Raw genomic sequence first — 27,772 nt, forward strand, 5'->3', positions numbered from 1 at the left:
GAGAATCTCAGACACCAAGGGTTGCTTCCCTTAACCCCGGAGTCTCTGGCGTGTGTGCAGAAGGTACAGGCACTGTAGGAACTTCAGAGGTGGTGGCAGGTGCCAGGGTGTGGCTTCACTTGTCTCCCTTTTCTCTTCCAGCAGAAGGAGCCACCTCTGGGGGGTGGGGGGGAGGAGAAAGAGGGGGAGGTTGCTGGAGGGAATAGGAAGGAGGGGCGCACGGGGCGGGCGGGCGCCTGCGAGGCTCAAGCTCACACGCACGCCGCCTCTGTTTGTACACAGTGCGCTCTGGGCTCGCTCCCTCGCTCCCCGCCTGCTCACGCTTCATTGTTCTCTTAAGTCAGAAGCCCCGCAGCCGGCCGCGGCGGCGCGAGCAGAGCACACAGTCTGCGGGTCCGCCAGCGCGGGTGACCCCGAGCCGCCGCCGGAGCCGGCGCCCGGCCCCGCCCGCCGCGCCTCGGCTGGGACCCACCCGCAGAGGAGGCTGAGCCCGCTGGCGACTCCCCGGAGCTCGCCCACCTCCCAGCGCCCCGGAGCGCAGGCAAAAGGGGAAGAAAGATTCCTCTCTTTGGTCGCCGCTCTTTCTTGCTCTCTCCAAGAATTTGTTTAAGGAGACGCTGCACGAAAAAGACATCTTCTTGAATCCTCTGTCGGGGCGGGGTCTGCCGCTGCCCTGCGGTGCAGCCTCAGCGACACTACCCTCCACTAGGACCCCTGACCAGCGGGGTCACGTCCGAGAGACGGGATCATGAAGCGCTCGGTGGCTGCTTGGCTCCTGGTTGGGCTCAGCCTTGGTGTCCCTCAGTTCTGCAAAGGTGAGGCGACGGCCCCGGGCGCCGGTTGCGGGACAGGCAGAGAGTCCCCTGGGAAACGCTGCGCAGGGGGCTGGAGGAGGTCCCCCGGGCGCTCCAGGGGTGGCGAGCGCCGTGGGCGGCACCGAGGAGGCTGCGCCCTGCCCTGCGTGCCCAGGAAAAGTGCTCGCAAAGTCAGAGCGGAGTGTGCGGGGCTGAGCCGGGAAGAGGGTGTGGGGTACCCAGATGAGATCGAGGAAGGACGGGGATGCAGGGGAGGCGGGAGGGAAACCAGATCTTCCACGGCTTACTTGGCCCCCGGGTAGCCACGCGAACCCTCCCTGGGCAGTGTGGGTGATGCCGGCTCCCGGCTCCAGACGGGGCTTTCGCTGGGGAGCGAGGGAAGCGAGGGTGCCCCGGGAGTGGAGGAGTGGAAAGGGGAAGAGTGCCGTAGGGCTGTCCGCCTCCAGGGTGCTGTGCTCTGGTGCCCGGCCCACGCCAAGCAGTTTGCAAATCCGAACCCGGTGTTGGGAGTTTGGGCGGTGGGTGCGGTGGAGACGGGTCTGATAAGTCAGTTCGGCTTTCTCCCATCTCCCCATCCTGGAGGCGCAGCACCAATAGCAGAAAAACCCCAGGAACCCGCCCTTCCTGTAGCCCAAAGGGCCTCAAGCTTTGCTCAGCATTCCCTCCTGGTAGGAGCCTAACTCTTGGTAATAAGGAATCTTGCGTTGCGAGACAACCCTGGCGCCCCCGCCCAAGAGCAGAAAAGTTGTAAGAGGTGGTCTGGTGGTGGTTTTCATGAATTGCATGAAATAAACCAGTCTGTTAAAAAAAAAAAAAAAAAAAAAAAAACAAAAAAAAAAAAAACACAGGACTTTGAAGAGTCTCCTGCTGAGTTGCGTAGTTGGCTTCCAGGTCCCTGGGAAGGATGGCCTGTCAATACAAGCCTTGGTCTTGGTTCCATCTAAGCTCGCGTTGGGGTTGAAGTTGGCGCCTGGAAAGGGCAGGGGGAGCTGCAGGGACTCTGGGTAGGTTGCTCGAGGCGGACCTGAGTCCCTTCTGCGCCCACATATACAGGCGGCTCCTTCTATGCGTTCAGTGGGTAATGAAACCCTCCACAGGCTGCTTCAAGTGGAGAGCTGAGTGCACTACAGGGTTTAAAATGCTGTGCCTCTCAAAAAAGGTGGCTGGATTAAAAGATGCATTGACTCAAATCCATTTGAGATTAGACGCTGAGTGAATATTCTACACCATTCATCCATGTACCCATCCGTCTATTTGTTTCACAGGAAAATTGTAAACTCTTGGGCTACTATTTGCCTAAGAAGCCGGGTGTTCCTGGCCAGATGCCCTCGGTGCCCTACCAGTAGCTATCCAGGCCGTACCTTTCCTCGGCCTCCCTCCCTCCCCCAGAATGTGGCTATTTCCCCCTGCGAGTAGGTGTGTCCCTCGCTTACGTTTACTGTGTGCCCTTCCAGTTATCAGGCAGAGGCAGCCAGCCACTCCACTGAAGGTTAAGGGATGGTAATGGCTCTGTAGTTGCACCGCGGGCTGCCCCAGCTATACGAAAAAGACAGTGCTTTCACTACCGATATTTCTCCTTTCTTTCATTTCCCGTCTGGATTCCTTCTGCACTTTGATCCCTCAGCAGGAAAGGAGGGGGAGAACGGCAGGCATTCCCCTCCCCTCCTCCTTTCCCCGCCTCCGTTCCCACCCCAAACCGAAAACACACCCTCACCCACTCACAGGCACCTACTCCTTGACACCATCGCCTCCATCATCAGTCCTGGCACCTAGGCGGAGGGCGGCGCAGGTGGAGGAGGAGAAAGTGTATCTAACCTGTGTGCTGCGCTAGCCTCCCTAGGTCTGGTTGCTGGAGCCCTCGGGTGCGGTGAGTCCCGTCTCGCTGCAGCCGGAAGCTCTGCTGTCTAAAGATACACATGCCTAGGGCACAGCTTACTCCACCAGGCAATCCAACCTTGGTGTGTTGCTTGGGCTCTCTTTCCATCTCCTAGACAATGCTGGGCAGTGTGTACTCCACATTCTTCCGTAGATTTCTCTTTTTGTCCAGACAGCCTGTGAGGAGAGGGATAGGAAAGAAATGGACCATTTTCCACGAGCTCTTTTTGTTAAACTTGCACCTTTCTAATTTATTCTCCCTCAGCTCTGCAGAAAGGCAGAGTACAGCTTACGTGACATCTCCAAACAATTCAACTTTGAGCAAACTTACTGAGGCCAGTGTTAACGATGAGAATTTACCTTGCACCTCTCCCACCCCACCTCCCCAGATATCATTTGTCTAATGTATACGTTTTATAAATTGGTGTTTCCCTGTGTGGGTTGCAATTTACGTGTATTAATGACTGGGATTTGATAAGGACATGTAATTCCTTTTCTTAGTAGTTTTTATTTTAAAATTAAACCAATGGATCAGTCAGATTGAATATTTCATTAACTCTTAAATTATTCATTGTTATGGGTTGCTCTAAAAAATCCAATTACATGCATACAGTTGCAGCAAGCACGTGACATCTTATGCAATCTGTCCCTGTGCTTGCAGTTTGTGTCTGAAGTCTTTAAGCAAATGGTACTGTTTAAAAATGTCTAGACATGTCCTAAATACTATGAATCATTGGCATTCACATTTCCTTTTTTAATCAATGGCGATTTTTAGTTAATTCTACATGGGGATCAATTAGTACCTGAACAGTCTCACTCGAGGTAAAAACACCCATGCTTCTATGATTAGTATAGCAATATTGATGCTGAAATAACAGGTTACTGTACTTTAAAAAATTATTAAACATTAGTGTCTTCATTACTTGATTTACATGATCATTAATTGTATACTTTAAAAATAAATGCTAGCTACAGATTCCAGGTGAAACATTAAAAAAATAATTTTGAAATACTGAATTAAAAATAATAAGTAATTGAAGATAAAGTATCCTGCTGGTACAGTTTGACACTAATGCAAAGCCCTGACCACTGTTATGATACAAAACACATTTTTTCCCTTCCGGTCCTTAAAAAAGTTTCTTCTAATTATTTTTGAAATATTTTCTTAGAATTGAAATGTATTTTTGTTTTAAATTTATATTGTTTGGGGAAAACATTCATAATAATACACATTAAGCGTTACAAAAATTGAAATGGCCTGTTCTCCCCTCTGTAATCTTGAATTTACAAAGATCTTCAAAACCAGGCAAATGTATTTTACTTCTGAACTCTTCTCTAAATTAAAACTCTCTTGTATTTTTCTCAAATATCTTAAGATCAGTGTTTATATAAAACATGTATTCAGGATGTAGGCTATTTTTAATAAATATTTTCATAAAATTTTCCTGTCTTGTTAGATACGTATGATTTTTCCTTCTCACAAAATAAGAATACCATATACATGACTAGACTAAAAAAGCTTGGTTGCTCAAAACCATTACAAAGTATAAGTTTAACAGTTTTCAGACTCTAAATTAGTAGTCCACATTCTTAATTTCACTGATATTAATTAAGATAAAAATTTTAATTAAGTAATTTATTTTTAAAACTTTTCATCTTTTGAAGGGTTTTGAATAATGGGATGGACTGTATATGTTATCATTTGTGTACAGTTTTGAAAACCCGCCTGATCTGAGAGTTTCCTAAAGCCTAAGAAAGTAATTCTGATATTTGTTGTTTACTGAACATACTTGCAGGCGCCAATAGCTTTGAGTATCATTTATGATGTAGTAGGTTCATTATATTCCTTGCCAAATAAACCCATGAAAAACAGTGCGGGTTTCAGAACTCAGTTCAAGTCAGAGCAAATCAGAACGCTTGGGTACTGAGAAACAAACAGCAAATTTTGCAAATATGTAATTAATTAATGGTATGGCTTCTCTCAGGCTAATCAGTTTACTCCTATGAGTTTATATGAGTTTGAGTTTATTTCCTAAGTAGTTTGCAAACTGATGTTATTATGAAAAAAAATAGTAGAAAACCAAAGCCAAGCCATTCCTATTACTTAATTCTTACCTGTCTTTTAAGGAAGATGTCTAGCATGTTTTTGTTCTTGTTTTTTAAATCACAGTCCATATAATGATTACAATATCTTTTAGTTAATCAGAGCAAACATGTATTTATATATAAAGACTTAAGTTGTTGGCTATGTGAAATGGATTATTGAACATTTTCTCATGGTTGTGTGATAATGCTAAAAATTAAGTACTATAAATACTTACACTGAATGAATGACCACTTAATTGTTACTGAAAATACCTCTAAACAGTCTTTGCTTTGGGGAAATTGTTGAAGGGAAAAGTAGACTAGGATCATCGACTATGCCCTTGCCAGCAGGTGTCAGGATAATCAATGGAGATCTTTTAAAGGAAAGATGTTGGGTGGCGGGCGGGGGAAGTAAAGTAGTAAACGTTAATCTGCAAATCCACATAAAGTGACTTTCTACTCTCTGTGAAACTGATATTATTAAAGTTTTCAGTGCTCCCCTGAGAAAGAGAAGGAGGGTGAGTTGTAAGGACCTGCTGCTTGTACCACAGGATTTTAACTTGGAAGCAGAGTTGCTCTAACTGCCACACACAAATAACTATATGTCTAGGTTGAGCCATTATTTCTCAGGGTGTTCCTGAGTAACTTCCAAGGAAATGCACATAGAGCTATGAGGAGCTTGTAGTAAAACAATTATTACTGAAATGTTTGGCGTACTTTTAAGCTTACTCTCCATACCAACTGTAAATTTTATACATAGAAGTAAGTACTTGTTATATTGACTTACGTGGATGTATATTCAACTATTTATATGTACAGATCTAAAGTACTGGAAGAGATTACAGCTTATCCTTTTCTGTCACAATGGTAAAGTGTATGTTTCCTGAAACTTGTAAGTTTCTAACTTCAGTCACGTGGCCGAAAGAGACTAAATGACATGATAAAGTTTTGTCATTACCCATTTAAGCCAGTTATTATTCCTTATGTATGTGCCTATTATGTTTCAATAGCTTTCAGTGACTTGACATTATTTGTTTCTAATTCTTAACTGATAACCATTCCTCAAAAGTTAGTTCTAGCATCTGCTGATATAGCCCTTAAAACAGTGTTACAGATTCACCGTCACACCTTTTCTACACGTTCTCTCTGTGTTTTATAAAGTCGCTGATATCGTGTCAAGCAGTCTGTCTCCAGTGGCATCCTTTCTGTGTCAGAGTCCTCCTTAAATAACCCTCCTTCCAACATTTCCTTGCTGGATAGCAACTAGGGCACAGCATCCACTATAAAATTCTGTCATCATTATTAAAAGGTTGCAAATCTGCAAAACACTGTGACATTTGCAATTTGCTTTCCTGTGAGAAAAAAAAAAATGACAGTGTAAAGCCTCTACTACTAAATCCTGAGGTTTAAAACATAAACAGAAATAAATTAGGATCTGAATTATGGAGCAACTCAGGATTTTACACCTTGATATGATCACAGTGTCCTGCCTAAAACTACCAACTGGGCAATAACTTATATCCGCCCCACTTGTAGAGAAGTATCTTGCTTTGCCTGTAGCACAGAGCTGAGAACCTAGGAGAAAACATCAAAAACTCCTGACCACCTAAAATAGATAATGCATTTCGGCCTTAAATTATATAGAAAAGTCTATTTCTCTTGGTTTTTAATTTCCTGGGCTCTCTATAAACTGAATTCAAAAAATTAAAGACCTATGAGGTAATAGGTCAGACTTAATCAGAGCAATAAAACCTGGCAGCTGTTAGACAAAGAGGAGATTGAAAAAGTATATGTAGAAGCAGAGCTACCTTACAGTGTAAAAAACTAGAGACATTTATTTGGAGTGGGAGAGGGGCTATGTTTAAAGGCCAAAAGGCGTTACCCTGTGAGAGAATATGCTTGTATTTGATGCCAGTATTGATCTTGCATCCTAGACAAAGACTCACTGCAATATGTTCAACATTTGGGGTATACAAAGGCAGTGAAATATGTGCATTGTTGAAGAGATTTTGTCCAAAATGTTTAAGCTTGAAAAACCTGTTTAAAGGTGAAAGAGACATATCTGAAGAATGTGCTTGTTTGAAGCTTTATTTTCCCATCATTTCAGATAATATGTTGTTAAACATTTTTTATTGATTTTCCTCCTAAAGTAATGAATGAAGGTACAAATTATGAAACAGGGGACTCAGTTTTGTAGAAAAGAAGTAGATCTCAGAATGCAGATACGATGCCCTGCAATTATTTGGTAATATTTTAGAAGAAAAGTACTACTATTTTGTTTTAAAATATGCATTATTATGCTGATAGAAGCTGTGTAGGATTTGTTCAACAGAAGATTTAATAGTGCATAAAGTAGAATGGAAGATTTAAGTTCAAGAATTTAAGTGAAGGCTTTTTGAGTACTAAAGCACTTTTGAATGTGATTGTTACTATGGAGAAAGAAAATTGACTCTAGATCTAAGCTTTACTTTTCTCTATTTTCTAAAACAGGTCTGTATCAAACTGATCTGTCTCTTTAAAGCTAATTTAATATAGTAATAACAGCCCACAGACGGAAAGGCCAAGGTTTTAATCTCTTTTTGTTAAATGAGTTTGTGCATGATTGAAAGTGGTCTCTGAATGGGTTAGGGCACCATGTATTCTTTAAGGTTTATGCTTGGTATTTGATGAACACATTTATTTTGGGAATGCACGATAATCCTCTTAAGTCTCTTCTTGTACTGAGGTCAGGATGATCATTTACATTTTACTGCTACTGGAGATCATATGAAGACAGCCCAGGTCAAATGGGCTCATGACCCTTGGGCAGAAAAGACTGGGACAGTCAAGTGGGAACATTGGAGAGTATTCTTATTTGAAATAAATTAGCAAATCCCTCCCAGTAGCATAAAGCAGTCTCCCAATTATAGGCATCAGTCTTATCTTTGCTCACATCTCCGATACCCTTCTCCCCTCACATGTTTGGCTCCAAATGCTAATTGAACTCTAATTTTATCCACACACTTTTTCCTGTTTGTTTATTCATCTTTTTTCTTTCTATAGTTTAACTTTTGTATTGTCAACACCATTTTGAAATTGTCTATCGGCAAACAAAATGCAAATTACCATTCAAAATGCTTTCATATTTATTTATAAATTCTTGTGTCATATGTTGTGCTTCCTACAGAGCCAGGGCTTAGAGCAGTGCAAGGCAAAACAAACAACACAACTATGCAACAGCAACAACAAAACCGAAACACTCAATATATATCCAAATGAATGGAGCTATCCACTCCTCGCCCCCGCCCCCATCAGTGTTCTGTGAGAGATACCCACATATTTTAAACAGCAGTATGTTATAAAAGATAAGTCCAAAGTAGTCCCAGGAACTTTAAAAGCTTTGTTTCTCACTTTGTTATATTAACATTTTTTTTTTTTACAATATACGTTATAGAGTGAACTACTTTGAAAATATTTCTCAATACTCCTGCAAGAGCATTGCTAAACACATAATATTAACATCCAGACATGACAAGAAGTGCTGTGTTTTCTGTGCATCTTCAGTTAAAAGAAAAACTACCTCTGAGTGATCAATTTCTTTGTTAGATACAAGGTTCTAACATTTCCAGCTAACTTTAATTTTGATCTAGAAACAATAATTTTTCAGACATCTGTTTTTTCCTTTCTTCTCTTTATTTGGGGACTGCCACCATGTCTATTTAAGCATCTTGCTAGATAACTTAACAAGGAGCATACATTCGGATATCTTTCTTAAGTATAGTTAGTAAGTGTAGTATTTATTTAGTGCATGTTATCTGTTCCCCTGTTCTAAGTACCATCTTTGATTCTCACTATGATTCTATGAGGCAGGTACTATTATTATTTACATATGAATGAGAAGAGAGATACAGAGAGGTTAAGTCATCTCCCAAATAAATAATCTACTAAGTAGCTTGTTAGAAATAGGATCCAGTTTAAATCTAGAGCCTGCTCTCTTAACTACTGAACTATGCTGTATTTCAGTGACTGACACATCCTGTATCTCATGGAAATATTTTGTTAAATGATTTTCTTTTTTGTAAAACACACACATCATATCCAATTTCTATTTAACAGGTAGATATTTTGGAAGCGGTAAATTATATTTATTTTCTTGGGACAAAATTTTTTAAAATTTCAAATTTAATTTGGTAAAGTGTCAATACATCTTTTCACATTCAGAAATAAAGTGTGGAGTATGCTCTGTTTGGTCAGACAGAGTTAATGTGTCTTTCAGAAAGATGCATCACTAGTATGAATAGTGAAGACTAAAAAGAAGAGGAGTACTCGGGAAGTGATTCAAAACCTTGCCATTCAATTTTATTTCAACATGATTTTTATAATTTATTTTGGTTTTCTAGGATTCCATTGCTCCACTGTTATTCAGTATGATATGTAAGAGCATGCTTTCTCTATAATTTTCAGATACGTTATGTAGGAAAAAGTGATTTTAAAGGTTAACAGATACGTAATGTAGGACATAGTGATTTTAAAGGTTAACTAGGTTTTTATTTCTGCTAGTTTAATAAAGGTATTTTATTTGCTTTACATCCCATCCTCATTTAATTTTATTTCTGTGTAACCCCATTAAGAAATTTGAGCCAAACAAAAGCACCAAATGGTCTCAAACCATATCAGCTAGAAAATTATATCTTCTGGTTTCTTTTAAGAGTTATTTAACCAAGATATTTATTTTTTAAAACTAGAATTGGATTAACTTTAAGTATTTTACAAAATAATGAAAATTACATCATATGAGATCACCTTGTTAATATCTTCTTCTGTACATCTGTATGGTATTTTATAGTTGAAATGGACCTCTACATGCTTTATTATATTTATTCCCCTAAAATAATAATAATAAAAACAATATTTAAAATTTCTTCAGCATTTCCCATGTCTATTCTAGGAAACATAAGCAGAAAAGGCATTCTTAATCTCCTTTAACAGATATGGAACCTGAGGTTTGAAAAAGTCACATCAAGTATAATTCAACATGTCCTATAATTCAAGCAACCAGTGACAGAGTTTGAACTTGACTGTGATTCCAGCTTATCTTTTACTCTTTTCTGCTATACCACTTTGCTTTAGGTAGCTATAGTTGGTGCTTTTTTCTCAGTTCTTGGACCCACAAGATGAGAAGGAGGAGTTGGTGTACTACTTGCTTTTTCGGAAACTATTCTAACTGCCTCTTAGTACGACATTCACACTTTCCTGCCATCAGCCTATAACATCTCCTTTCCTCTCTGGAGCCAATTACTAACCATCACAACATCCTGAACTTCCTCAAAGGCTTCAGAACCTTGTTTCTTCTCTATTATTTGTTCCCTTAAAAACTTGTGACCCTTTTAATATTCTGGTGTTAAATTTCCTGGAAGTTCCCAACACTAATGATTCCCAGCTCCATTCTTAGGTACCTGCTGGCAATGCTGTTCATTAGACTTTCTCGTCGCATGATTTGCTCATTTACTAGTACTTTAAATTTCTCAGACTTCCCATTTCTTGCCAGAATTTTCTGTCTTTCTACCTCTCCTTGCCCTTCATTCCCAGTAAACCCACTCTTGTCATTGCTCTAATTTTTGGTTCTTCTTATCTCTCTTCTTTACCAACCTGATCTTTGTGGTTATCCATTTCAAGATGTATTCAACCATTTGTGAATTTTTCAGCCCACGTGCTTTCATCATTTTTGCTTCTTTAAATCTCAAACTAAGGTAATTTCCAACGTCCCTTTCCCCCCATTGGCCATGAGAAAACTGGAGTTCTGTCAAGAGGTAATAGGATCCACTGGAAATCCTGGTGAATTTGAAAGGTTGAGTTGTGGGTCCAAAGGGGAATGAGCAAGAAAGAAAGTGATGGTATGAGGAGTAAGGTGATGGGGGCATTGTGGTAATTAGACTATAATTACAGATATTGATAATTATAAATTTGGGAGTATGACCATAGGAGTTATGGTTGAGGGAGGGTAGAAGACAAGATCATTGGAAGAGGAGAGTCAAAACATGTGGAAAAATTATCTATGTGGGTATTGAAATTCTCCAAAAAATTATACCAGGAGAAAAATGTTGGCAAGGATGATAGTGAACCAGGAACAGAAATCTTTAAGGAGTGAGAGAGGTACAGAGATGAGGAAATAACTATAACAGGGGGGTAGGATTTGGGAATAGAGATCTATGGCATGAAATTAAAACTGGGTAGGGTTTTTTTGCTGTTGTTTTTTTTGAGCTGAAGGAGAGAATGTTCAGGAAGTTGCACTGAGGAACAAGAGGACTCCTGCTACATCTCTATAAGCTATGGGAGAGAAAACGGTAACCAATTCAGAGAGCTGCAGGGTAGACAGTAACTCAGAGGAGAGCTGATTTTCTCTAGAGCAGGAAGACAGATGTAATAACCTAGTCCCAGGCATCATGCACTTTGACAGTCTTCATCCTACACCTTTTGACACATTGAGCTCATTATGATAATTGATATATTCACTAAGAGCTATGCTTTCAAGCACATAAAATATGTTTTCATATGCAACAGCTCTTTTAAACCTCACAAAAACCTAGTGGATTATTATTATCCCCATTGACAGATGAAGCTATACACAGAATAATTCTATTCCCAGTGATAAACACTCAAAACTAGGTTTTGTAGACCCAAGTCCAGGACTCTTTTCACTTTAGCACAATTGCAGAGAAAAGCCTTAAATCTGAGGGAGGATCCCTTCTAAATTTAAAGCATAGCTGAGTAATGGGAAGATGTCCTACTTTGTCGTATTCAGATAGTCCTCTATGTATTTTGAGTTCTGCAGAGTTTAGGTTATTGGGAATGTCTATATCTGCTTGGTGGCCTTAATCCTTGCCCATCTTGGATTATTTGTCCAAATGGTTCTTACTGGAAAACAACATTATTACTAGGGGAAGTTTTTTTTGTTCTTTTTTTCCTTTTTAATATGCTCATAATTATGCAACCTTGTACACAAAGAATTCTTTTTCCTCAATTTACATGTTTCAAATATTTGTAAACCATACTGTTTCTTCTTTAGTTTCTGAGATGCTAAAGTTGTACATATTTTTCCTTTAATCTGTCCTTGTAAGCCATTCCTTTCATCATTTTAGTTGTGTCATTTGGAATCTGTCCAAGTAGCCTACATATTTATGCAACAGGCTTGCCAAAAACTCAACAGCGAATTCCAGGGATGTGCTTCCCTAAAATAACACCACACACATTAGTCTGTACTTTTTAATTTTGCATATACAATCTTAATTTTTAATCTATTGCTTTGCTGGTTAATTTTTTCTATCAGACCACCTTTTTCCAAGTAATACTTATCTATGTCATTTTTATTTCATAATTTTGTTTTACATTAGCCTTCACTGGAGTTTTACTTTATATTTTTCTTCATTCTGCATTCAGAATGATGACCATTACTACTGTATGATGTATTCTCTGCCCACAGAATCTCAGAATTACCTGATTTCTTCACTGTAAATTGTTATTCTGCTACTTATTGCTATTTTAATATCATGTACATATCAGCTAAATAATAATACAATGTACAAATTCTTATCCTTACCTTTTTTTGCATATTGATTTCTTTTGGGGCCTTGAAGTATTCACTATCTTCTTGAAACCATCATCTGTCTCTATTTCTGTATTTTTCCTATTTCTTTCTTTATTTCTAGCTATCTCCTTCTATATGTTGCCATTTTCTGCTCCCAGATCATTCCTCAGCTTAAACTGCACAACCTCAGAGAATCTTTGTGATCACCTTCTCTAAGTACTGAGGCGTCAACATACACATAGATACAAACAATATACCCCTGTCACTAGCTTCTATTACTGTTCTTTTTTGAAATTATGCATTTTTCGAAAATCACATTTATATAATCACTTGTTTATTATCTTATTTTCTCTCTTGTTTGTAATGTATTCTTGCAAGCTCCATGGGGGCTGGAAGAACAACTGTTTTATTCCCTAATGGGTATATCCAGCTCCAAACATGATGCCTTGTACACAATAGGCACTCAATATTTGTTGGCTGAGTTTTTGCATGCATGAAGGAGTGAAAAACATGAATGAAAAACAACTCTGCTGGTGTATAAATCTTTCTCTGGTTAAAACAAAAAATGTGTTCCTTTAGTAGACCCATTAACTAATTTAATAAATTCTTATCTACTTGCATTGATGCACTGACGTGTGATTTATGGCACAAGTGATACACTTTTAGAAAGCAATAAATACTTAAGTAGAGGCAAACTCTAAGAGCTGACTAAATAAATTACTAACTTGTTTTCATCTCTGTCTAATGTATAAACACTTTAAAATCAAGATTCGGATTTTACCTTAAATTATCAAATTACAATAAAATAGTTGTAATTGTATATGCAAGATAGACAGTAAGCTTCAGACTATCATTTTATTATCAGGAGTTGACAAGAAATGTATATGCAACAAAATCAAAGCACTTAGTGATTTTTCATTGTCAGGTGGAGGAGCTGCAGCTAGCCGTCTGATCTGCTAATTGCCCCAGTGCCTTGGTGATCACTCCCATGAGCTCCACCAGCGATAACTTTCCTCCAACCATAACTTCTTTCCCTCCTCCCACCACGAAGTCGCACCTGCTGAACCCAGATGTACTTGGCAGAGGGGAAAAGACAGCACCTGGGCACTGTGTCTGCCCAGGAGCCAAGAGCCTCTGAAACAGCTCTGTTTAGAGTTGTTTGTGTAATGACCGTCTTTATGTCACTGAAAACTGCTTTTTATTTCCCTTTGTGCAACTAGACTTCTACCTTTCTTAAATGCCTCAGTGGTTCTAAAACAATTTGTATGCTTGTGACCCCAGTAATTGTGTGATTTCAACTCCTAGTCTAAAAGCTCTGAAGATGACGTGTCTTTCTAAAAAAGGTATAAAACGGCAAAGGATTATGTAGAATAAAAATGGTAAAATCTAATGCTTTGCTCTTTCTTATGTGATAAGAAAGAAACCTTGGCTATTTTTTTTGAGGGAGAGTTACTTCCTCATCTTTGTTTTAGTTTTAATTATTTTTTAACCTGAAGTATATACTCATTGAAGAAAAGTTGTAATGGTAACACTTTGGTGTCTATACTTAGAGACTTGTTTCAATAAATAAATATCTCAAAGTAATGTTTTTAACCATGAAGTAGATCATACCACCTAGTTTTATAATTTATTCAACAACATTTTATTAAGTAGAGATGGATGCCAAGAACTGTTCTGGGTGTTGCAATTACAGACGGTGAACAAAACAGACAGAAATTCTTGCTCACGTAGAGCTTACATTCTAATGAAGTGGAACAGAGGATAAGGAAATTGTCTTGTAGGTTAAAAGGAGAGAGTAGGGATTTCAGAAGTGGATTTCATTTTTATGTAGGGTACTTATGTCAAGCCTAACTGTTCAAAAACATTAAGGAAGTTACTTACATGTTGCAAGTATGCTGTCTCAAGTTTCATTTATCTTTATATTATATTTATTATGTTTAATATGCAAAAGGTAAAACAAATTTATTTTGTAAAATAATTCATATTTTCCTTTATGAATTCTGCTTTTGGAATCATATTTAAGTTCACAAGAATTGCCCTTTGTTTCTCCAACCAAATGGTTGGGTATGTTCCAACACTACTTAAAAAAACTGTTAGAAAATAAAGTATGTATCATATAATAAATTAGAATATTTTCTAATTTATTCACATTATATATAGCATTAAAATGTTTGTGAAGAGTTACATATTTTTGCAAAATGAAACATATTACAGTAATCTATATACAGTGTGATAACCACAAAGTGAAAAAGTAAACATAAAACAAGATAAAGCTCCCAGGCTCAGGAGTCAAGAGTTTTCAGTTTCAATAGATGACTAACCTTAGTTTTCAAAAATAAATAAATAAATAAAATGGAGATAGCAGTAATACAGCCTGACTCCTAGAATTATTGTGAGGATTTAATACAGGTTAAATGATTAGAACAATATTTGTGTCCTGTGATGGATATGATGATAATGATGATGATGACACTGTAGTATTTCCAGTGCCATAGCACAATGCTTGGCACACATTATGATAAAAAATTAACTGGTAAATGAATGGAGTACAATCAATTTTTTTCTCATTTAATTATTATTTTACTTTTTGGTGCAATATTTATCAAGACTTCAGTCTTTTAACTGAGATATAACTTACAGGTATATTAATATAACGTGTTGTTTAGAGAATGGAATCACATAGACTGGGAGTTGCATCCTGGTCAAACAGTCAGTAGCTCTGAAGCCTTCTGCAGTTAGTCTAGCTTGTAGACTATGGATAAAGCAGTAGGAATCTAATAGGGCTTGTAATGATTAAAAGATATAATCCATGTAATGTGCTTATAGATCTTGGCACAATATAAACCTCAATAAACATTATCTATTATTATTTTCTTAATTGTGGTTGAGGCTGTTACTGTAAAGGGGGCAGTTACCTTGGGACACATTCCCGAAGAGAACGGTATAAAGAGGGGATGGGAACCTGGATGGATCTGACAAATTGGCTGATCAACAAAGTCTAGCAATTCTTGAATTTATGCTAAATGAATCTTGGTTATGTTTCTGGCTTTATTTGTATTTCAGGGGGTATTTAACTGTCTTATCCATTAGGGCTGCTATAATAAAAATACCATAGACTGGGTGGATTATAAAGACAGAAATTTGTTTCCACAGTACTGGAGGCTAGAAAGTCCAAGATCAATGTGCCAGCAGATTCAGCATCTGGTAAGAGCCTACTTCCTGGGTCATAGGTGGCCATTTTTCACTGTGACCTTATGTGGTCAACATGGCAAGGGAGCTCTCTGAGGCTTTTTTTGTAAGGGCACTAACAGTACTCATGAGGCCTCCAACCTCATGACCTAATCACCCCCCAAAGGCCCTACTTCCAAATACCATCATATTGGGGATGAGGTTTCAACATGTGGATTCTTAGGGGACATAAACAATCTGTAGTATCATCTGCAGTAGAATAGCCTTCAACGTCTCCTAACTCAACAGGAAGTCTTTGCTTCCTTTATATCCTTTCCACTTAGGTGCACTTACTCTCTACTCTGAATATTGACTGTGAGTTGTGTCCTGATTTATAAGCGATAATAGAAACTTCTAAAATACTTTAAGTTATTTTTATTTCACATTTTGCTTTAGAGGCCTCAATTGTGAATATGGTATATAGGGAAGTTTACAGCATGAAGATTTTTTAATCTGCTTATTCGTGACTGGTGGTCTCTGTGGTCAGTACTTAGTATTCAGAAAACTATTATCTCATATGTATCTAAATGGGTAAAAATTAAGTTCATGTTGAGCTAAAGATTTTTAAATAAAATAATTCTGTTTGCATTTTAAATAATTGACTTTTATACTGTCCCCTCTTTGGGGGGAAAAATTGCCAGAAAATAACAACAACAACAAAAAACTTTCCATTCAGGGAATACTTTTAAATTAAATACAAGAAATAGATATACAAACATGTTTTAAGAATTAATGTAGAAGTATATGATTTCCTACAGAATGACTCAGTTTGTTCAGATGAATTAAGAAATAGACATTAATGATTTTAGGGTATAAGACTACTAGGTCAGTTTGTACTTATTTTCAAAGTAACATTTATGACTAAAATTATCTCATGGCCAAAGCAAGCAGGATTCCATGTGAGATTTACATGGTTAAAATCGTTGAGATTTATCAAGAAAATATATTATGCATGGACTATTTCCAAGTCAAGTCACAGTTAAAAACATTATTTTGAGTATTATAAGAGAGTCTCCATGAAGGGGCAGTGGTAATACACAGATTCAGGATTATTTACCTGTTTTGAGGTCAGCTAATTAGTAATTTTAATTGCATTTACAAAGTCCTTTTTGCCATGTAACATAACATATTTAATGTGTGTAACATCAAGGAGTGAAGATCATGGGACCAGAATCCTACTATTGTTCTTATACATAATCTCATGTAGATACAGGTTTGTATAACTTCATCTGCTGTAGCAGTGTGGACTAGTTTAGGTCTCAAAAAACCTACTCGTGGCTCTACCAAGTACTTGCCTTGTGACTTTGAGCAAACTCTAATCTCTTAGTTTCTTTATTTGGCAAAAATAGAGATAATAGCCTCTACACTATTTGTCTTTTGGGCTTATTATAGTGATCAAAATGAAAATGAAGCAATATACTGGGAATGATTTTGGAACCTGAAAACTGTCCTATAAATCGTTTGGTTTGGTGGTAGCTTCAGATTCTTGCTTCGTTTTCTATACCTTTATAGAGTAAGCTAGTATTAGAAGTCGTGATGATTCTTGATATTTTATATGATACTCCCTTCATTTGTTTTTGTATGTTTAACTGAACATATCCAGATGCCATGAAAACTTTTGATTACAGTTGTTTGGAAAAGGAACATAAACACACTGGAAATGATGACAAATCTGATATGTAGGTAGTCACTGCATTATGAGAACTTAACTGGTGGTGATCAGACAGCTCCTACATGTTAAAATGGGCATATTTATATCTGGTATCCCCAAATGTCCCTGATTTCACCTGCCTTTTTCAACCCTAGGTTGAGATCTAGAGTGGCTGTCTTAGAAAATTGTTTTGTTCATGCAAATGCAGAGAATTAAAAAGTTAAATCAGCCTCTCACCCTCCTGACAAAATTGCCACCTCCAAAGGAATCAGGGTCATCTTCTCTCCTGCTATGTTCCTGCTACATTCTTGCTGTGTTCCTGCTACCCAAACCTTCAACTTCTTCTTCTCCCAATGCCAGTCCACAAAAATAGCTTAATACAAATTTCCTTAAACATAGTAGCAGTGACACTATTTTAAATATTTTAGCTAATATTATAGAATTGTTTCCAGAAAAACATGCTTTATTTTGTTTCTAAAAAGCTCAATTTCAAAGTTATATATGGATCATAAACCATAACTTATTTTTGAATTAGCAATTTTTTGATACCTTTCAATACAAGAATTAGCTTAGATTCTATTACCAATGTGCAAGCACATTATTGAGATTTCCCCCCATTAGATATAAATGTATACTATATATATGTAAAAATTTAATACTTTATTGTAAAGTATTAAATTGGAAGAATAAATACCTTAATACCTTAATAAATGACCTCTTTAGTTAGTAATAGAGTTCACCTGGTGATTGCTTTAAAAATAAAATGTATTCAGAAGTCAACTTTACAAATAGGGAAACAAAAATATAAGCAAAATTACTGCTAAAATAATTTCTGTATATTCTTTGGGAAGCGGTATAGATCAATTTGAATGAACATTTCTTGATTATTTTAAAGAGATTATTTTTTTAGTTTTGCGTTCCCCATAATTCGAGTACCTTGAAATATTTAAAATGTTATTACTGATAGCAGTTGCACAGTAAACCAATCTAGGGTTGGTGGTTTCAGGTTGTTGGTTTAACTTTAATTGGGAATATGTTATAAATTAATAAGTCAATTGACTTTGGGATAATAAGAGGCATAAAGAACTCTTCCAGGATCAATTGTTTGTGAAAGCAATTATTAGGAGCAAAGCCTAGAATCAGAGCCCGCTGAAGCATGCAAAGTTTAACAGTGACTTCTTGGGCTCTTTTATGTCAGCATATCAGTCTGAAAGTATGCATTTTAAAAAGGAACTGCAGGGCTTCCCTGGTGGCGCAGTGGTTGAGAGTCCGCCTGCCGATGCAGGGGACTTGGGTTCGTGCCCCGGTCCTGGAAGATCCCACATGCCGCGGAGCAGCTGGGCCCGTGAGCCATGGCCGCTGAACCTGAGCGTCCAGAGCCTGTGCTCCACAACAGGAGAGACCACAACAGTGAGAGGCCCACGTAACCCAAAAAAAAATTTTAAAAAAGTAACTGCATTATAGAAAACTTGATATTTAGGTCATTTGGCAATATGTAAACTATCACTCCAGAACAGTGTAGCTTGGATCAACCTTTTCTTTCCTTTTTTTTTTTTTTTTTTTTTTTTTTTTGATTCTAGAAATTGTAGGAAAACACTGACTATGAGGAAGATACAGTTTAACAATTTAGAGCTTATTCAGATGGTTCGCTGGTTCCCTGACTCCTACAAAAGGAAATTAAAGTAAAATGAATTGATGAATACTTTGGTTGCAGTTCAGGAACTTAAACCCTGTTGTTTCTTTTGTTGGAGTAATAATCAAGGTGTGTAGTAAGGCAAAAAGATATTACTGATATGTGCTTTTAAAACTGATAGTCCAGAAATTAAGTGGAAACCACTCCAGGAAACCTACTAATACATGTTTATAGTTAAAAATTGGTTCTTTTGACATTACTGTTCATTTGGGAAGTTGGCTTATATATATCCTACGTTAAGTTCATTTTGTTATGTATCTATATAAGCTTGTTATTGTAGGGTGTTACTCAAACTGCTGCTATGGAGCAACATACAGAAAACTCTTGTGTAACCAGAGTATTTGTGACTTCCAATTTAAGTTATTAGTCTTATGTTGGAATGGTCACTGTTGGTTTTTTAGGTTTATGAAAATTGCTGATATATTTGTAGTAACAAAATGGTACTATAAATTTTTTGATATGCAAAACACCATAACAATCTTAAGTGTCTAGTTCAATGAATTTTCAAAATTGTATGTGCCCATTTAATCACTAACTAAAACACGATATAGAATATTTCCATAGTCCTAGAAAATTCTCCCATGCTATATCCAGCCAAATTCCATCCTTACCCCTCCTCTCTCCAACATCTGTTTTTTTTAATTTCTTTCACCATAGATTAACTTTGTCTGTTTTTGGACTTCATACCATTGTTAGTATGGGGGGAGAGAGAGAGAATTTTAGTCTGGCATCATTCACTCAACATGATGAGTTTATTTATCCTTGTTATCGCACATATCATGAGTGCATTCCTTTTTATTCTTGAATAGTATTTCATATAAATATAGCACAATTTATTTGTTCTCTAGTTGATGGACAATTGGGTTGTTTCCTGTTTTTAGCTATTATGCATAAGGGTAATCTGAAAAATCTTATAGAAGGTTTTTTTTCCATAGACGTATGATTTCATTTCTCTTGGATGAATACCTAAGAATGTAATTGCTGAGTCATAGATACATATATGTTAACTTGATGAAAACCTATTCAGCACATCTCCAGAGTGATTGTGTCATTTTCCTCTCCCAGCAGCTATTTATGAGGGGTCCAATTGTTCCCATATCATCACCAAAATTTGTTCTACAATTGATGAACAATGAAGAGGTTGGGGTCACTAACCCTCCACGTAAAACTGACCCACAGTTTAAACCCCTGTTGTTCAATGGTCAACTGTATTAGTCTTTTGATTGTAGCTATTCTAGTTGATATGAAATGGTATCTCACTGTATTTTTAATTTGTGTTTCTTAATGACTAAGGATTTGAGGACAGATGAGTTTCTTGACATTCATGTATCTTTTGTGAAGTGTCCAATCTTCTGCAAATATTACTTTTTGTTACTGTTGTTTGGGTACTTTAAAGCTGATTTGTACTGGTTCTGTATATATCCTGAATATGAGTACTTTGCCAGATACATATTGCAAATATTTTCCCTAGTCTGTGGCTTGATACTCATTTCTTAATGGTGTCTTTTGATGTAGAACTTACTGATTTTGATGAAGTACATTTTATCAATATTTTTCTTTTAGAGTCAGTGTTTCTAATGTCCTAAAAGGTCTTTGCCTGGCCCAATGTCACAAATATATTGTCTTAATTTTTCCTCTAAAATTCTCATATTTCTGTTTTTTACATTTAGGTTTATGACCCTTCTTAAATTAATTCTTGTATGTATCACGAGGTGCTGGGTGAGATTTATTTTTTCCAAAGGGAGATTCAGTTATTTCAGCACCATTTGTTGGAAAGACTGATTTTTCCATTGAATTGACTTGGTGCCTTGGTTGTGTCTATTGTGTCTTTAATCTCTTTATCTTTACAACAATACCAGGGTGCCTTGATTACTTTAGCTATATAGTAAGGGTTGAATTTATGTAATTTCTTCTAAATATATTTTATTCTATATCTTTTGTACTTTTATATAAATTTTAGAATTAACTTGTCAGTTTCTTCAAAAAAGCCTACTGGGATTTTGATTTACATTGCATTAAATTCATAGATCACCTTGAGAGGAAGGGCCATATTAACAATCTTATATCTTCCAATCAATTAAGATATTATAGTTGTTCATTTATATATCTGTATGGATCCATATTTAACAAAAGGACTAATTCCTTTTATTTTTGTAGAGTTTTATAAAATATAAAGCATTTTTACATTGATTACTCATACTTTATCTTGTTTTAAAACAGAAATTAAGTATAAAAAGTGGAGATCATTCAGCACCACAGTGTGCTTCACAGTGCTTACAGAAGCACTTTGCACGTCTACTTGATAGACAAATTGAATTCCCAGAAAACCAGTTTATTAATACTTTTATAACATGACAATGCTGTTGGAAAAAAAATAGCATTTCTAATAATGAAGTTTTTTTAATTGAAGTATACAAATATGCAAGTTTCCAGAAAAATAAACTGAGATTCATATCATTAGACCTATTAAAAGCTGAAATGACAAAACCTTTAAAACACTGGGAAGTAGTTAATGGAATCAGAGAAATTTAGAGTACCTGTGAGCATTTTATTCTCCTAGAAATAAAGATTGCACTTTAGCCAGCTTGGATAGGTAAATGCGTCTTCTATTTATAAAGATAATGGTAGTTTTAGTTATTTCTAGCTTTTTACAGAGTAGTCAGGCTCCTAAGGCAGGAAGACATTGTACAGAGGCTTCATCCTGCTTTAGAAGCTTAAAGATTGTGTGTGTATGTGTTGATGACCTTATTCCAGAAGAGTGTTATCACCAGAAAGCTTTTGCTTTGACTGTCTCTTGAACCAAGTCCAAACGAATGTGATTTTCTTTGAAACAGGTTGAGCAAAACCCATTAACTGTCTATTTTTTCTATTACCACTTGTTTGCAGAATTGACTTAGGAAAGTGGACCAAAGCTATACTGAAAGGCAAGACATATGCTCTTGAGCCACTCATTGCTGGTACCTTTCCAGCACATTCGAAAATATTTAATATGTTAATATGGCACCTAGAACATTTTAGGAAAAAAATATTCCTAGAAGAATCTTGCTATATAACTGTAAGCCACTCCCCAAGTAAATTATTTTTGTTGCTTTATATGATAATTAAATGGTAGATTGAGTTATTGGAAAAGGGATTGCATTCTTCCTGCTTGAGAGGCCGTTATTAGCAGTGTATTTATATCCAGTCTCCTCCCATGATTTAGATATACCACATATGATCACAGTGAAATGAAATAAAAATCTTCTAAAAGACTACTTTTTGTCATGTGGATCTGTGATAAGATTTCTCAGATCTATACCAAGCACTACTTTGAAATTTGCTGAGGTCTTTTTTCCTTTCAGTGTTTACTGAGGTTCTTATTTAGATAATTACCATTCTGGAGGTTATAACCTACACAAGTGATGGCATTACTTATTCCTTCTTTACTAATTTAATAGGAAATGACTGACAAAGGGCATTTGATTTATCTACTCACTTCACATTACGAGACGTTTTTGAGGGCAGTGAATCTATTCCCAGGCTTCAAACACCTTGGCCTTTAATTTGTCAAACTTCAGCCTTTAAGTAAATTAGCTGGGTTCCTACTGAATTAATTGAATTCGGAGAGGGCTGTACAAATAGTTGTTCCTATGTTTTCTCACACATTTCTGTAGGGTCCAAACTGTTGGAAAGGAATTAGAGTCTGAATTACTCAGTTACACCTGTAACACCTGTTCTTTGACCTCAAAAAATCTCTCCTTTTCCCTCTATTAACCCTCATCTTGCCTTCCCTTACTTTTCAGTTCAGCTTATATCATTCTGCCCCATGTGAGCTGCTGCCCTCTGAATCTTCAACTCCCCCAGGCCTTGAGCTGCTTTCGGTTGGTATTTGTTCAGCCGTAGATGGTAGTAATAGTTTAGTGTTTCAGTCCTAGAAACACGTCCAGTAGGTGCATTGAGAACAGATTCATCTCGCAGGTGTATGTATAATTTTTAAAACTTATATCAGAATGAATTTTTAATTCCATAATGCTAATTATAATCACTGAGGATACAAAAAGACACTGGAGACTTCTGGTCATTCACTCCTTATTTATTATGGATTTAGATAAAAGGAGTTAGTTGAACAACTTGAATGTTTAATGGTCTGAGGCTGAGATAATCTGACCACAGCAGAGATAAACCTGTCCCACAGTCTGTGCTGCAGCCCCCATTCTCCTGGTCAGTGCTTGGATGGGCAATGCCAAGGTTAGCCTCTGACTTTCAGGTTTGGGTGTTTTAACTGATGAATAACCTCTTTTTCCCAATCCTGTTGATCCACCAAAGCATTCTGACATTCTTTGTTTGGATACAATTATACATTCTGTTAGTTCCATGTCAACTGTTGCTATCCTGAAAAGCCAATCTTTTCCGTTGGGATTTTATAATTTAACCAGCAGCTGGCAATTTTATTTTTTAGTTTTCCAAGTTCTCAGGGGACTCCCAAGTTGTTTAAAATTACAGCCTCAGTATACTTGAGCCATATAACTAGAGGGCCATAATGTTGGAATTTAAAATCTCGGGTTTGTTATTTATTTCAGAAAGAAAATTGCATATTCTAGAAATGCCCTTTGTGCTCTTACATTAAATTATTAGCAACGTGTTATATCATTTATCTAATTAAATTCTTATGTGATCAAATTTCGGGCAAAAGTTGGGAACTAGAGAGGACATTTCTCCAAATTCTTGCTGTGTTGAGTATAGCTGCCTTGCACATTTTATGAAATGCTATAAAGTCAGACATGCCTGGTAATGTCTTAGTCAGTCAAATGGTTGATAAAAAGTTTATTCATCATATTTAAGTCATCTTAGGCTGAAACCACAAGCTAAAAAATATAAAAATTAATTCATATGGAGCAGAGCAGCAGAAACATTAAACTGGCAGTTCTTAATAAACCCCAATTCCCGTACCTACGTGAGTGCTGTCCTTTAAAGTAATCACCCAGGGATGTTTATTCCTTTTTTCCAAATGATATCACAGTTGTTCAAATGGTATCTTAAACTCCTTTTGGAACTGTCTTTAAAGCCACAGGATAAAATGAGTACCATGTTTTTCATGCCACAGTTAGATTCTGTCCCAAAACTCAGCTTTATTTTTAACTAGTTTACTGGGCTTGATACTGAGAGATGTTTTACTTCTTCTGAAAATTGTGTATAACCTCAAATGACCAAAAACTACCACTGTTTAGGTTCTTCAGTATATTATAGCACAATATGTGAAAGCAATTTCAAAAGGGAACCTTGTGCTGCTTCAGAGCAACTTCTGTGTCACCTGCTCATGTGACATTATTGTAGATATTCGTGATTATGAGCAACACTTTTCTGTGGCCTTATGGCTTACACATGATTAGAGACAAGTGCCCCACTTAGGGTCTCAGGAGAAGAGAAGATGCATTAAATAGTTAGAGAAGGCCAGGTGTATTTCCAGAACACAATCTCCATTTGTAATTCATTCGCTGGAACTGGCCTCTAAACCTCAAAATTATGAGGTTCCAGGGTATACCAGAGCTAATTATTGCCTGTGCAGAATGTTCCTTGGCTGCATGGAGTATTCTTGTGGTTAGTCTGGGTTTTCTATGTGAATTCTGCTTCCTTGTGGCTGCCATGACTGATTCAGCAGCCCTGGAGAGAAAGAAATGGGTGAACACTCTGCCCGTGTTCCTAGTGATCCTGTCCTTCCCATTTTACTCACAGAAAGATAAGCACCTGATGGGAGTCCTGGGGCAGGGGTTGGGGGTGGGAGTGGGGCTGCCACTAAAAGTGGGAACTGACATCAGAAAGATTGTTCTCTCAAGGTCAGAAAAGCCAAATAAATGATATTTGAAGACTGAATTCCTGAATCATTGATATAATGACTACTTGGAAGAAAATAAGTATGACCAGTTAGGTCTAAGATAATATAGATGAGGAAGTAATAACACTGTATCTGATGTGGTAGCAGAATAATGGTCCCCCAAAGATTTCCACATCCTAATCCCTTGAACCTGTGAGAAAGAAACTTTGCAGTTATGAGTAAATTAAGGATCTTGAGATGGGGAGATTATCCTGTATTATCTGTTGGGCCCAAGATAATTACAAGGGGCTCTTAAAGCATAAGAGGGAGCCAGGAGATTCAGAGAAGGCGATGTGATGATTGAGGCAGAGTCAAAGTGAGGATCGTGAAGAAGACTCAACTGGCTATTGCTGGCTTTGAAGATGCAAGGGGGCCTCACGAATCAAGGAGTGTGGGTAGCTTCTAGCAGCTGGAAAAGGCAAGATAACAGATTCTTCTAGAACCTCCAGAAAGGAATGCAGTCATGCTAATACCTTAATTTTAGTCCAGTGAAGCCCATTTATATTTCTTTCTTTCAGATGGTAAGTAAGATAATAAATGTATTTTGTCTTAAGTTATTAACTTTGTGGTAATTTGTCACAGCAGTGACAGGAAACTAATATACTGATGCAAGAGCATCTCTCCCACTTACATAATCCTGGCCATTCCCTCCTTATCACCATTCTTTCTTTGGCACCCTGAATCCTGGGAATAATATATTTTCACATGATTTTTATGTGATTGGTTAAGATTTTTAAAACATTCATAGAGTGAATTATCTGAATTAGAAACTAATTTAGAGGACAGTATGTTTAAAAATATGTCTATCAGTTCATTTAAAAAACTTAATAGTGGTGATGAACTGGATTACAATTTTCTCCCAAGAGTGTGTTCCTTTTTCTTAATTTTGATGTGAAATTATACTAATACTCCTGTAACTTTGTTAAAAATTATCCTAAAAGTTGTCTATATAATTTCAGTACTAAAATATTGTTATATTTAATATTGCCTGAGATAAATGGACCATCTGCTGAGAATTGGAAGCATTCTTCCTTTCACACAGAGATCTATATATCCAGAGTACCATTTTAACAGAATTTGATAGGTGATTTTTAATTAGGTACTTAAAAAATATGAGGAAAACATGTACAATGATATAAAAATTCGTAAGAAAATGAAGAAAATTGTTAAGATGCAAAAATTATATAAGATATAAGATGGGATTCTACACCAAATTATGTCTTGAATGTATTTTAATTATACATATTTGGGGAATTGTGATACATGTAAGCCTAAGAAAATATAAAATTAATTATTTTTAAATGCCTTTTTATATGATAGCTATTTAATTAGCATTGATTAGCTGAACATTTAAAAATTATTTTTGGTGGAGTCGCTGGCAGTTAGAAACGTATTTCCTTCCTTTCTTGGTTTCTAAGCATTGTCAACATACAAAGCGCAAGGGAAGAGGCCCCAACATGGCTTGCTTCCCAGAATCCTGTTCCAAGATTGGCATCTGCCCTTCATGCCCACTGATGTCAAATGGAAGACTAGACTAGGCTTTGGCTTTTATTATGTACCTACTGTGTTTTAGTTGACATTACTTCATTTGGCTTTCACTAGAGTCACAACCGATTCATGTACAAGGTCCTTATTACACAAGTATTTATTATGCACATGCCCAGAGTTGTAACTTTAAGTTATTTACCCAAGATTGCACATTAAGTAAGTCGTCAGAGCTCAAACTTTTCCCTACAACCTGCCTCGTTGCCAGTGTCCATACTCACCGGGAGATACCAGTGTGGCAGTTCCATGTAAACTGCCCTTCCTTTTGATTAGTTGCAACAACTGTTGTGATTGGTTGGTGTTCATGGTTTACCCGTTCTTACATATGTTGCCTGTCACCCCTGACTCTACTGCCTCTAAGAAGTACTCTTCCCAGTTAGGCCTGCTGCAGGGACTCCTGGTCCTGCCCTCTACCCAGGCTGTCTTTGTACAGCCATTAGGGAAACAAAACTAACCTACCCTCCCCTGTGGTGGCAGTTGAAGGGGGTGAGTTCTCTTTAGATTTACTTCTGTTATCCACAGGCCAAGGTTTAATAGATTTCACTGAATTATTGAATATTTTAATTGGAAGGAATCTTGGCGAGCATTCTGGTTCAAATCCAATCCTCATTTTGTAGATAAGGGAGTTTACATTTAATAATTGTTAAATGTAGCTGAAGTTCAATGCGGAGTAAACAGTATGTAATTTAACCCTAACAACAGCTCTAGTAGGTGAGTATTACCTCCATTTGACAAACAGGGGAAATGAAAGCTTCATTGACTTTCCCACCATCACCCAGCTCATCAACAGCGAGACAGGACATGAGCCCTGACAGAATTGTAGGGCTGAAAGCCTAGTTCATTGGTTGCCTGCACTATCTGTTTCCTATAGAGATGAAGAACAGGCAGCTTGGGTTGCTCAAGTCCGCACACCTGATTAGGAACATACCTAGGACCAGAACACAGTGTTTGTCAACAGGAGGTTTTAAAGTAATGCCAAAGATTGTAGATAGATTCTGAACCCGATAATACTGCAAAATAAGAATGATGCTGCAAATTTATTCCCTCAACAATCCTGAGTGGAGTCAAAATAGATGAAAAATATACAAATAGCACTAATAAGATCATACAGTTTCCCAGAACCACCTGTCCTTGCTGACCTATGAACATCTGCGGTACGCGGGCCTCTCACTGCTGTGGCCCCTCCCATTGCGGAGCACAGACTCCAGACGCGCAGGCTCAGCGGCCATGGCTCACGGGCCCAGCCGCTCCGCGGCACGTGGGATCCTCCCGGATCAGGGCACGAACCCGCGTCCCCTGCATCGGCAAGCAGACTCTCAACCACTGTGCCACCAGGGAAGACCTATGAACATCTTTTTAATACCCCAAATAGCTAGTTTAAAGGTTTAAAAGGGGAAGGGGATGCCCTAGCTGAAGAAGGCTATTGCTGTGCTATCTAATATGGTAGTTTGATCACACATGGCTG

General features: G+C 37.5%; 1 protein-coding gene across 2 annotated transcripts in view; it reads left to right on the forward strand.

Moving 5' to 3' along the window:
• Positions 1-748: 748 nt before the first annotated feature.
• The window catches only part of EDIL3 (EGF like repeats and discoidin domains 3), a gene marked incomplete at both ends in the record, with an annotated part of 432,654 nt that continues 405,630 nt past the window's right edge, over positions 749-27,772 (forward strand). For both annotated transcript variants that reach the window (XM_079703476.1, XM_079703477.1), the window contains one exon: positions 749-815. In XM_079703476.1, the coding sequence (XP_079559602.1) occupies positions 749-815 (67 nt within the window). The remainder of the gene's footprint in view (positions 816-27,772) is intronic.

The sequence above is a fragment of the Hyperoodon ampullatus genome, assembly GCF_949752795.1.
Source record: "Hyperoodon ampullatus genome assembly, chromosome: 4".
In the NCBI taxonomy this organism is placed as follows: Eukaryota; Metazoa; Chordata; class Mammalia; order Artiodactyla; family Ziphiidae; genus Hyperoodon; species Hyperoodon ampullatus.